Source organism: Amblyomma americanum, chromosome 2, assembly GCF_052857255.1.
Source record: "Amblyomma americanum isolate KBUSLIRL-KWMA chromosome 2, ASM5285725v1, whole genome shotgun sequence".
NCBI lineage: Eukaryota > Metazoa > Arthropoda > Arachnida > Ixodida > Ixodidae > Amblyomma > Amblyomma americanum.
Genome location: NC_135498.1, coordinates 198254531 through 198266964, shown reverse-complemented (window position 1 = coordinate 198266964; position 12434 = coordinate 198254531). Strand labels below are relative to the sequence as shown.

At 44.6% G+C, this 12434-nt stretch overlaps 1 protein-coding gene across 1 annotated transcript in view; it reads right to left on the bottom strand.

Annotated features, from left to right (window-relative positions):
* Positions 1 to 462: 462 nt before the first annotated feature.
* The window catches only part of LOC144119402 (sodium- and chloride-dependent glycine transporter 2-like), a 176822-nt gene continuing 164850 nt past the window's right edge, over positions 463 to 12434 (bottom strand). The window contains exons 3-4 of the mRNA XM_077652027.1: positions 8956 to 9111; positions 463 to 683 (exon numbers count right to left, since the gene is read on the bottom strand). Of these exons, the coding sequence (XP_077508153.1) occupies positions 480 to 683; positions 8956 to 9111 (360 nt within the window). The 3' untranslated portion in view covers positions 463 to 479. The remainder of the gene's footprint in view (positions 684 to 8955; positions 9112 to 12434) is intronic.

Below are 12434 nucleotides of genomic sequence, written 5' to 3'. Positions count from 1 at the left end.
GGCAAAATGCTACAAGTGGCTCTTTTATTCATAAAGCCGCTACTGCGTTGTATATTGACAAATAAGAAGCGAAAAGTAACTACCTTCAAAAAAACGACACAGCAGAAACCCATATCAAAATCAAAGGTACCATGCAGCTTCATCCGATTGGTCTCCATCAAAAAAACAAACAAACACAGCTACCCTTGGGCGCCGAAAGGAAAAATTTGATCAAAAAATTATAAGGCCGGTAGAGCCTCAGCCAGATTAGAGGGCATGCTGCCTTCTGCTAAATAGAAATAAGCATCAAAAAGAAGTGCAGTATATTGCGACGTGTAAAACTTGGCGTCTCGCTAAGAAAACGGTTCGTCTGCGCGGCGAACTCCGAAGCACCGCCACCAGACATTAAGCGAAGGTGCGTAAACTTTCAGAGCACGCCGTAACAGACGCTCCTTCTTTCACACTTAGCGCAGATTAGAACAGCGTCGGTGATTGTGAGTCTAGCGCATCTCCATCGAAGGCCGGAAGACGAGAGGCTCGTCGACGTCGACGGACACCTCCAGGGCCTCGGTGCCTTCATAGAGCACGCCCTGTATCTCCGCGCTAGAATCGCCCAGTTCGTCCAGCTCCTCGAAGTATGCGTTCACGCGGTTCGGCGTGTTCGGCTCCCAGTGGTACTCGGGCTGGAAGGCCCGAGCAGGGTACTGCGGAAGGCCATAAAGCCGCGTGGATTCAGAGTGAGTAAAACTGTTCACGGCAGCTTGCGTCATTCTGTCCAAAAGTTGTAACTTCTAGGGCTTTCTTGCTATCTATTTATGCACCCGCATGTGCACGTTGATTCGAAGCAGTTGGTATTCGGCGCCGAGAAAATTTCCAATGGCATACTGATTCTCTATGTTTGCTTGTGTTGGCAAACCCTTAAAACATAGAAACCGGGTATCGGATGGGACGCAGAAAAGAAGCACGCGGCACGAGCGCAGACGAACAACTGGTTAATTGCGTCCACCACTCCCTCCCGGTTCAACAAAGAAGTGCATGTGCACCAAACACACAATGCCATGACATGCACAGTCACGTTCACAAGCCAAGAGAATCCAGTTCCTAACTGCACAAGTGGATGGACTCCTCACTTACACGGATATTAGGGTCAACTCCCACTATATATAAGGCTTCAAGAACTTTGCGTTCCTTTCGTTCTATTGTAGCATCGATAATCATTGATTGGCTGAAAAAGAGGCGTGCATAGTACGTCATCATGCCTGTAGAAATGTGAATCAAAGGAACGCAAAATTCTTGAAGCCTTACATATATTGAGATTTGGCCCTGAGTAGTGAGTCAGCGAAGATTCCATGCACTTGTGCAGTTAGGTACTAGATTTTCTTGCCTTGGGAAGGTGATTGTGCGTTTCATGGCATAGTGTACTTCGTGGGCATGCGCTTTGCTGTTGAACCAGAACGGAGGCGTTTTTTTTTTCAATTTAATTCAGTTCAATTTCTTTATTTTACCATTTACATGGAAGGAGCTCTTGGGCAAAAAGCTGCTCGAGGCAGCTTGACTGTGCCCAAGAGACCACAACAAGGTAGGGCAGCGTGAAGTTCACTCAATGTACATTGTAAATACAGGAGAGACACTACTTGAAAGTTCAGTATGGGGCGCAGAATTTCAATATCATGTCGAGAAATCAATACAGGAAAACATATTGCATACATGGAAACGACAAACAAGGAAAAATAGTTTATACACGATTAAAAAGGAACCGTAACATCAAACACAACAAAATCAATATCTTAAGTAATAACATGGAATGCAGTGTTTAAGTGTTGATCTCATAATATATTAAGGAATTGCTGCCTCAACTGATTTATCGTAGGCTTGGTATGAAATATGTATGTGTTTAGAACTTAAGGAAGATTATGTTTTAGTGACTGATGTTTATAATTGGTACGAAAGCGCGGAATGTACCAGTCATTAGTGCTTCTTGTAGAAACGATATGTTTGTGACGCTGTAGTGATGCGGTTGAGATGAGCAATTCATGACTTGGGCTATTTGAAGAATAAAACGTTCGTAAAACCCTGAAGTGGTACAAAGATGTCACGGGAATTATTTTGTAGGTTGTAAACAAGTGGCCAGTGTGTGAGAGGTATGGGTGATTTCCGATGTAGCGGATGATTCTTATCTGAATTTTATAATTTTATGCTTTATTGTAGCTGTAGTGGTGGCGCAGACAAGACTGCAATAATTGATGTGTGACGCAAATAATGCGTGATAGAGCTGGATTTTTATTTGCGTCGGTAGGAACGTTCGGCAGCGTGAGATCCCCCAGCCGTTGTGGAAATTTTTTTGCATATGTTGCGCCCGTCCTTGTCTTTTCTCGTCCATGTCTTTTTTAGCGCAATTCCCTTCTTTAAGGTCTCCCCAACATGTAAGTGCCAGTTCAAGTTACTATTAAACATGACTCCAAGTATTTTATGCGATCCTACGAATTCAATATTCTGGGCTTCATAAGCTATTGGGTGATGAACCTGAAATGTTTAATTTTTTGCTCTTAAAACAATATTTCGGTTTTAGATGGACTAAGTTTCAATCCGTTGGATTGTGTCCATAAGGATAATTTTGAAAGAAAGTTTTCACCTTGTTTTATTAACATACCTGCATCAGGCCCCGGCATCAGTATTGAGCAATCATCGGCGTATATGATAAATTTTACTGATTTGTCAATGAGGACAATATCATTGATAAAAACATTAAACAAAAGAGGGCTTAATATGCTTCCTTGAGGAACTCCGTTATCAATGGGTAGAAAGCTTGATTGGTGGTTTCCCAAGCATACCATTTGTGTTCTCTTGCCTAAATACGATTTAATGAATTCTAGGGGTATGCCACGAACTCCATAAAGGGACAATTTAGTTGTGATAATATTATGACTTAGACAATCGAAAGCTTTCGTGAAATCCACAAAAAGGCCTAATGTAAAGTAGATCTGATTAATATTATCTAGTCTAAATTCTTTCATTGTTAGGAGAGCCGTTTCGGTTGACCTACCGGTTCTGAAACCAGGTAGGTTGTCGCTGAAAAGATTTCTTACTGAAAAATATTTCATGAGACGAGAAAACATAATTTTTTCAAGTCCTTTCGAAAATATTGGACTTATGCTTTTGCGCAATAAGTTGGCGCAATGAACCAGCTGTTCGTCTGCGCTCGTCCCGCGTGCTTCTTTGCTGCGTCTGATCGGTTGCCCAGTTTTTATGTTTTAATATTATTGTTACAACTAGCCTCTCACCGCATTCCTGTGGTCATATCACTGCGTTATAACAAAAGATAGGCTTCCATGGGTGTAAATGGCGACGTTATCAAATAGAAAAGGTCAAGAATAAAACAAGCAGCGCTATCACCGGCCCCATGCGCAACCAAAATGCTGTTTCCCCATGACAAGTTTCGTTCGCAGATCCTTGAAGCATGGCTAAGCCGCCACTGGCTCTTAGACGTGATGGCAGGGTGTTTTTTCGTCTGCACATAAATGTTTGGTTTAGTGGGTTTAACGTCCCAAAGCGACTCAGGCTATGAAGAGACGCCGTAGTGAAGGGCTCCGGAAATTTCGACCATCTGGGATTCTTTAATGCGCACTGACATCGCACAGTACACGGGCCTCTAGAATTTTGCCTTCATCGAAATTTGACCGCCGCGGCCGGGATCGAACCCGCGTCTTTCGGGCCGGCAGCCGAGCGCCGTAACGACTCAGCCACCGCGGCGGCCACAAAGAGAAGGAGGCTCGCACTATGCATGGAACGTGATTACGGCGGAGCAACAAAAATTACACAAAACCAGGCTTCGCTTGCGCACAGAAATCAAATATGTGAATTACACAAGACTTTCAATCCTAATAATACTGTTTAGGCACAAAAAGGGGCTGTATTTATTAGGTAAGCTAAGATTGTATCAGAACGTCGGTACACAAAAGTTTAAGGATTTAGCATGTCATTTTGCATTAAGTAGCCCTTGGTTATTGCATTAAAATATTTGAGAGAAACACTAAAATCAAGATCAACCGAAAAATTATTTAGGGCAGTAGGTGCTTGATAGATCATTTGCTGTTTCCAGTAGTTGGTAAGCGTCCTAGGGACTAGTTTCCTAAGTGCTTGGAGGCTATACTGTGATGAGGAATTGTCTGGAATCGTATTATACAGCCGGTTTTTTTATTTGTGTTGGAACAAATGATAAAAATATACCTGATCCGCTTTAAGGAAACTGTGTTTGAGAAAGAAGGGTGCTGTAGCCAGATCTTGAGGATGAGCGTGATGCCCTTCGATTGCTCGTAATGCCTCCTTTTGTACAAGTATCAGTTTATTGTAATTGTTTTTAGTCGCAATGCCCGACACGAGACAACAATAAGACAATCTGGAATAAAAAAGTGCATAGTACATAGATAACTTCAACTATTTAGTTAGGAGCTAGGAGATTTTATAAAGCCAACCCACTCTTTTACATAGATCAGATATAAGATTAGTAACGTGAATAATCCAAGAAAGAGTTTCGGAAAGCCAGACACCAAGGAATTTGGGACGGCTGACTCTATCAATTATTGTGTTTCCGTAATGAATACTGACTGCATAGCGTTCAACAACATTGATTGCCCTAAATATAATGTAGGTAGCTTTCTTCAGGTTTAGGGTCAGACTATTTGCCTGCAACCGCATATGTAATCTAGTTAGGTAATTTTTGGTCATACTTTCCAGGGCAGGCAGTGAAGGGGCAGTGAAAAAAAGGTTTGCGTCGTCTGCGTGCATTACAAAATCAGGTGAATTTAATATTTGGGATATATCATTAATGTGAACTAAGAATAATAAAGGTCCTAGTATGGAACCTTGCGGAACACCTTGGGTTATAACTAGCCTGGCGGAACAATTGTCACTTATTCGAACATACTGTTAGCGGTTTTCTGAATAGCTTGTGAGGAGATCCAGTGTTATTCCGCGCACACCGTAGGCATGTAACTTATTGAGGAGAATGGTGTGCTGTACGCTGTCAAATGCCTGGCGAAAATCAAGAAACACCCTAAGGTGTATCTTTGCCCCTCAATATTATCGATAATTTTGTCTTTAATTTCGAGCAGTGCCTGTTCTGTGGACTTGTTCTTTAAGAAGCCGTGCTGTGTACAAGCTATAGAGTTATGTTTGTCGAAAAAGTTCTGCAATCCGCTGTTAATCGGACCCTCAAGTACTTGTGATAATACAGGTAATACAGAAATAGGCCTATAGTGGAAGATTTCATTCCTGTCACCGCCCATATAGATTGGACACACACGAGCAATCTTTAAGTCGTCTGGGAACACTCCCGTTTCAAACATAAGATTTATAATGTGAGCCAACACGCCAGGTATAGATGAAGAGACGTACTTCAACGGCACAGCTGCTACTTGCTCCTACCCAGGCGCTACGTTATTCCCATTGTTATTTAATATGCTTCAACTTCATTTGGAGTTGTTGGCTTCTTAGTCTTCTTAGTCTCATCCGCACAGCTAACTTTCTACCGCCCCCTGCTACGTTTGCTTTCTCTTGGAATACAGTCCGTTCCACGTAAGGACCAGCGGTTATTTGGCATTCGCATTACATGCCCTGCCCAACCCAATTCTTCCTGTTGATTTAGACTAGGATGTCATTAACCCACGTTTGTTCCCTCACCCACTCTGCCCGCTTCCACTCTCTCAACGTTAATCTTGTCATTTTTTATTCAATAGCTCGCTGCACAGTCTTTAAGCTGAACCCTTTGCGTTAGTGTCCAAGTTTCTGCCCCATAGGTGAATACCTGAAAGATAAAGCTGTTGTATCCTTTTCTCTTGAGTGCTATTGGTAAACTGCCATTCATGATCACAAAGAACATACCAAATGCGATCCTGCCCATTCTTATTCTTCAAGTTATTTCACTCTCGTGATCCGGATCTCCGGTCACTAGCTGCCCTGAAGTATAGATGCATTCCCCTACCATTTCCAGCACCTCGCTATGAATTGTAGACTACCGTTTCCTTCCGAGACTGTTGAACTTATCTTTGGTTTTTTGCATATTAATATTTAGACCCACCGTTCTGCTCTGCCGGTCTCATTCATTTATCAATAATTTTAAGTTAACCTTCTCAATTACTTAGCAAAGAAGTGTCATCCGCGAATCTAAAATTATTAGGGTATGACTGCGGAGGTTTGGACAGAGTGAAATGATGAAGGTGGATTTTTATGGCGCAAGGGCACCTGCGGCCAAAGAGCGTCATGGCACAAGGTATTTTGTTTTGCTCAAGGTGGGGTCATTGACCAATTTCCCAAGCACTTCACCCTAAAGAAGCCGAGCACCAGACCACGGCAAAGCTTGCCCCATTGTATCACCAGTTCCCCAGTGGATACCCGCCGGCACAGGGGATCGAACCGCGCACCTTCCGCATACGAGGTGGATGCTCTGACCACTAGACCCCCGCTGCGGTCGACTGAGTGAAATGCTTTCTCGCAATTTATGAAGGCTATATATAGGGGGTGGTTACACTCTGCACATTTCCTTGTCACCTGATTGATAGTGTGAGTGCGGTATATTGTCGAGCATCTTTACGAAAGCCTACCTGATCATTTTGCTCGATTTGAAGTCTAAGCTTCGCCGGATTCTATTAGTCATTACCTTAGTATTTACCTTAATGTAATTTTTCAATTCCTAGATTTTTTCTTTCTTATGTATTAAGATTGTGCTAGCGTTCTTCCATGCTTCTGTAACGCTCGAGGTCTTAAGGCATTACATATGCAGCCTTAATAGCTTTGGGCACAATCCTTCCTGCGTCCTTTAACAGATCTCTTGTTGCCTAATCCTCAGCAGCTCGTTCCCTCCTTTGGATTGCTCCTAAGGCTTTCTTCACTTACTTTATTCTTACCGGCACGAAATCCCATTGCTTCGTGATACTACCTATATAATTTACCTCATGATTACATTGGCTACTTTGTTTCTTTGCGTTTAATTCGGAGGCTACTTGAATTATTTCTACTGATAACATAAAAAAATGTGCTTGGAAACGTTATCGGAAGCATGCAGCATTAGCTATAATCTCTTTTCCGGCTAGTTGGTGCATACTTGAATTAGAGAATACGCCAAGCCCTGCAAATCACAAGACTTAAGAACGAAGACTAGACAAGCGCTTGTGTCTCCTCTTCGTTCTTAAGTCTCGTGGTTTGCATGGTTTGGCGCTAGTTTTTTCTCTAATTCAACCATGCAGGAAATCACGGGATCCGGATGGAAATTTGGACCAACATATTAAATTATCATTGGTGCGCATTCGCTATCGGATTCTGTGGTGAGCCGGTGCTCAGCGTCTGTCGAATATTTTGCATCGTGTAAGTGTTGTTTTTTTAACGAAGAAATAGTAATAGCGCCCTGACTTTTTTTTATTTTATAGCCCACAGTTGCGCTTTAAGCGATTCGCCGAATGTCCGATTGACTACGGTTTCAATATTTCACGGAGATGTGTCATCAAGGTCAGTATCGACCGTGGCACTGAACGGCATTTCCAGGCCGGCTTATGCGCGGACAGTAAGCCTCCGTTGTTCTTCACGTCCTTAAAGCTGTAGTTCTCTAGTCAGCACACTTGCTGGAATACCTCGGAACGTAAAGAGGGTTATGTAGCGAACGCGCACGCACACACAGCATAAAGATACTTTGCACCCTTTCGCTCCTGGATTCGAGTTGACTCCAAGAGAAAACAGTCAGCGTGTCCATACTCATACAGTAACTTCAGAGCCCCTTTACATGGGCTTTTTTTAAGACATGCAATACTTTTAGCTCTCGTTACCAATAAACTATTATACATCGCATCGAAACCACGGTTAACCTCGGGGCGAGTAAGCTAAGCACCTTCCAGAAACCACGGTCACTCAGTGGTGCTGCACATAGTGCGTTTCCATTCAGCGGCCGTGCAAAACATTCCAAAATTTTTCGTTGCAAGGCTACGAGCCACAAGTGTATCGAACTAACGCGCACGCAAATAAAGCAAACTCGTTTGCTGACGCTTCAGACCACTTCTGCACGTGTTTTTTTTTTAACTTAGAAGTACTTTCTTTAATGCACTCCTCCACACCCGCAGCATCTCCCAATACTTCAATTTCTTTATATAGCACATGACACTGATTGGTCTGTGCCATCTTTCATGCGTCCTTTGTGTGCGCCATAGCGAATTTAATGCCGTCAAATCCGTCACAAGATAGGTTCGCCCATGGTGCCAAATACAGCTTCAGGTATGCGCACATGGAAGCAATCTGCCGTGGAGGATGAAGGGTTAAGGCACTTGGCTATTCAGCCTGAAGATGCGGGTTCAGTCCCGGCTGCATTCACTGCGCTTTGACGCAGGTGAAAAACAAAATGTGCGCGCACTTTGCGATGTGAATGCAGGTTAAACAGCCCCAGGTCGCCGAAACTAACCGAGAGATCTCCACTACGGTGTCCCTCGTGACCCATGTATCTCTTAGGTAACTTAAAACCTTTGTGTACCATACCATATCACACGAAAAGTAAACGGTCATGAAGGTGAAGGTGGCCGACTGCGGCATTAAGGCCGAGAACTGGTGAGCGCTACGACGTATCAAGCAACGAAAGGGCCTAGTGATGGTGTGGGTGCTGGCAAGCATGAAAAACGACACGTGGGTGAACGCGGTGCCACACGCAGCACCAAAGCAGCGGGAACGCTTTAGAGCTACGCCAAGAAGCTGATAACGGCTACTGTGAAAGGAGCCAGAGTACGAAAGGTAGGAGGTAGGAGGTAGGAGGGCATGCCCAAGAGCCCCAGGAAATGGAGAAAGCCCGAGCGCGGCTACGATCGTCTTTGAGCTTTACTAGAACGCACAACACCATTCGTCCAATGCTTTTCACGTTTACATCAAACAGCGACTAACACCTAGTGTCGGCTACGAGACCAAATGCTATGTTCAAAAATCTTGAAGGCAAGAGGTGTTGATCACCCGAACGTTCTCGAGGACGCAGGCGAAGGCGCCGATGGGCACCTGCAGCAGGCCGGTACAGCCGATGATCCAGGCCAGAGCCTCGTATTCTCCGGGATATTGCGTGCCCTGGTAAAACGGCGGCGAATAGGACAGCATGCGCTGCACGTACGCCACCTGGAAAAGGAAAAAAAAAATAATACTAAGCTTTTCGGTTTTGCGCATTAATCATCGAAAGTTGGTAGGAATCATCAGGATTTCTGGAAGGTAGCGTCGGTCTGGCTCATGCATGCAAAGAGGACGAAAGCGCTGGCACAAACATATTTACAGATATTTTATGCACACGACAAGCCAACCTGAAACACAAATAACTAGGTAGCTTAGATTTGCTGTTTCGCGCACGTTTAGCTCCTTGGCTTCGTCGCCCTTTTCGAGCATGTTTAGCTGCTTGGCTTTGGCCTTTTTGTCTCGTGCACTATTAATTTGAAAACATTAGCGCTATAGACAAGGACAAAGAAAAAGAAATACACACGACAAGTGCTAAATATAAACTACATTCTTTACTTCACAGAAAGACACATAAACGCAGGCCATAATCACATGAGAGTGGCTGGAAACAAATCACTTAAGCATATGTGGTAAACACTTATCCAGATACCGTTTTTCTTTTTGAGACATAGCGAATAAAGGCGTGCTGAAGCAATTATCTCTTTCACTGCTGATATAGTAGGCTTCGCATGTCTATCGGGGCAGCCTAGAACTTCCCCTACCTAGCACACGCGTGGCTTCAAATGCTGGCACGTACCCACAAAGCCTACAGTGTTTGGCTAAAAGCCGCCCCCCCCCCCCCCCCCGCAAAATATCAACCACGGCATAGTGCTCTCGTAGTCGTCAGTAAAGCTTTGTAGGGGGCTAGTTGGTCGTACATACTGAGACTGGGGAGCGCTACAATGAAGACAAGCGGACAAGACCACATAAGAACACCACGAGACACGAACGCAACGTTGCGCTCGTGTCTCGTAGTGTTCTTATGCGGTGTTGTCCCCTTGTCTTGATTGTAGCGCTCCCCAGTCTTACTCACGTAGTTGATCTTTTAGGCAGCGTTCCTACTTCCCAACGTAGCACTTGCAGCAGGAGAGCGGAATCCGGTATATAATAGCATTTCTGCAAACTACATACTTGCACTCATAATTTGTAGTGCAGGCTGGCTTCTTTTTCTTATTAACAGCTTTGCGCATGCGGACAAGCTTCTCATCAGCAGTGAACAAAATCTTTACACCAACTTCCCTCCAACTTATTTCAGCCGGTAGGATAGCTAACCCCAAGGTTCTGTACTTGCTCCCCTCCTATTCTTAATCTACATAAACGACTTACCCTCAAACCTGGTTTGCAATGTTCGTCTGTTTGCAGACGACTGCGTTATTTACCACACGATTTCCAACACCTCTGACCAAACACAGCTCCAAAACGACATTGACACAGTGCATGCTTGGTGCGATGACTGATGTCGCTTAATCCTAATAAATGTAAACTCGTATCTTTTCACCGCCGGCGTAACCCCCATATTTTCCCTTACTCCGTTGCTAACGTTCCACTAGAATCTGTATGCTCATACAAGTACCTAGGTGTCACCTTGTGCCAGGATCTCTCCTGGCGCTCTCATGTAACGAACATCGTCGCATCAGCTAACCGGTCATTGGGTTTTTTGAAACGTCATCTACGGCACGCCCCTCAAAGTATTAACCTTCTCGCCTACCAATCACTCATTCGACCAAAACTAGAATACGCATCTGCTATCTGGAGCCCGCAACAAGCATATCTCATCAGTTCACTAGAATCTGTCCAAAATCGCGCCACGAGGTTCATTCATTCTGCCTATTCATACGACATCAGTGTATCGTCACTTAAACGACAATCAGGTTTATTAACTCTTGCCCATCGTCGTCGCATTGCTTCTCTTAGTCTGTTTCATAAGTTTTTTTACAGTTCCCTCGGACAACCACCCTACATCACACCGCCCGCTCGCATATCTCATCGCACCGGCCATCCACTGCAAGTGTCAGGCCAACACACCCGCACCGTCACTTTTTCCGCATCCTTTTTTCTTCGCACTGCTAAAGACTGGAATGGCCTTCCCCACGACGTTGATGCCATCACCTGCCAATCAAGTTTTGTGAACAAATTAAATATGCATTTCATAAATATCATGATAAGCAATCATATTGAACCTATATTTGTATTCCCACCCTTTATGTAACATCCCCAAAGTGGGGTCTTTAAGGTAATAAAGTGATGTGAAGTGATGGCTGTCCGCCTCAATCTGGAGCCGCTTTTTTCCGCTCCTATGGCAGAGCGGCCACCTGCCTTTAGTTTCTTCATCTGGCCTTGAGCCTCTCCAATCACTCTTTCACGAGGAAAACCGGCCTTAGCGAGCCTTACCAATTGTGCCTGCAAAATTTCCGCGGTTTTATGGTGTCAAGACTTCGCAAGAGCACCACAGAAGCAATGTTTTGCTATCCCCCGCTAAACTAATTTGGATTGGGCCGAATTGTATGCAGGGTTATTAGACGCTCTTAAATAGCGGATTAAATGTTTAGCCGAGATCAGATTTCAAAACGCTAGTGAGTCTTGGTAGAAACTTTCGTTGCTTTAATCAAATGTTACATGTCTTCTACCTTTCTCCATTTTAACTACACGCAGTACGTGCAAAAAAAAAGGCATATTCATAGGCCCCTGCATAGCCCCAAAAAATATGTGAAACTTTTTAGCCCGATTTGACAAGCATGTTGCAGCGTGCGTGATAAAGGAAAAACGTGACGTGAAGTGTTTTAGATATCTGAATGACATTATTGTTTTTGCAAATGTTGCTGATGACAGCAAGAAACTAGAGGTTGTAAAACGGGTCTTAAAGATCTGAAGCATAGGATCGAGATATTTTAGGTTCACCCATGACGTTCCGGTCAGCGGATGGCTCCAGTTTTTGGAGTTGTGTTTGTATTTTCGTCGTGGGCACATTTGATTTTTGTTTCAACCACAATCAAAAAAGGACATATTTGGCATACAATTCGGCCCACTTCAAATTGGTGAAGCGGGGGATAACAAAAAACGGCCGCGGCTTAGCTTGGTTAAGCCTGGTGATTGCGAGGCACGCCGCTTAGAAAGACGTTCTTTCCGTCCTTCTTCCGTCCCCGTAGCTCGCTGATGCTTCCTCTTTGCATTTTGCCGAGCTGCGTTGTTTGTAGGCACCATCGTAACATCTGGCTGTATGACTGCCTTGGCGAGAGGAGCGGAGCTGTTTTATACAGCTGGTGTGACGTCACTCTGACCGTAGCGCCCCTGGTGAGAGAAGCGGGAGTTAGGCCGCCGTTGGTGGCTACCGCCTCGCCTCACGACGGCGTGAGATGGGGCCCCGTTTTTACACAGCTGGTGCGACGTCACACCGACCGTAGCGCCCCTGGTGAGAGGAGCGGGAGTTAGGCCGCCGTTGGTGGCTACCGCCT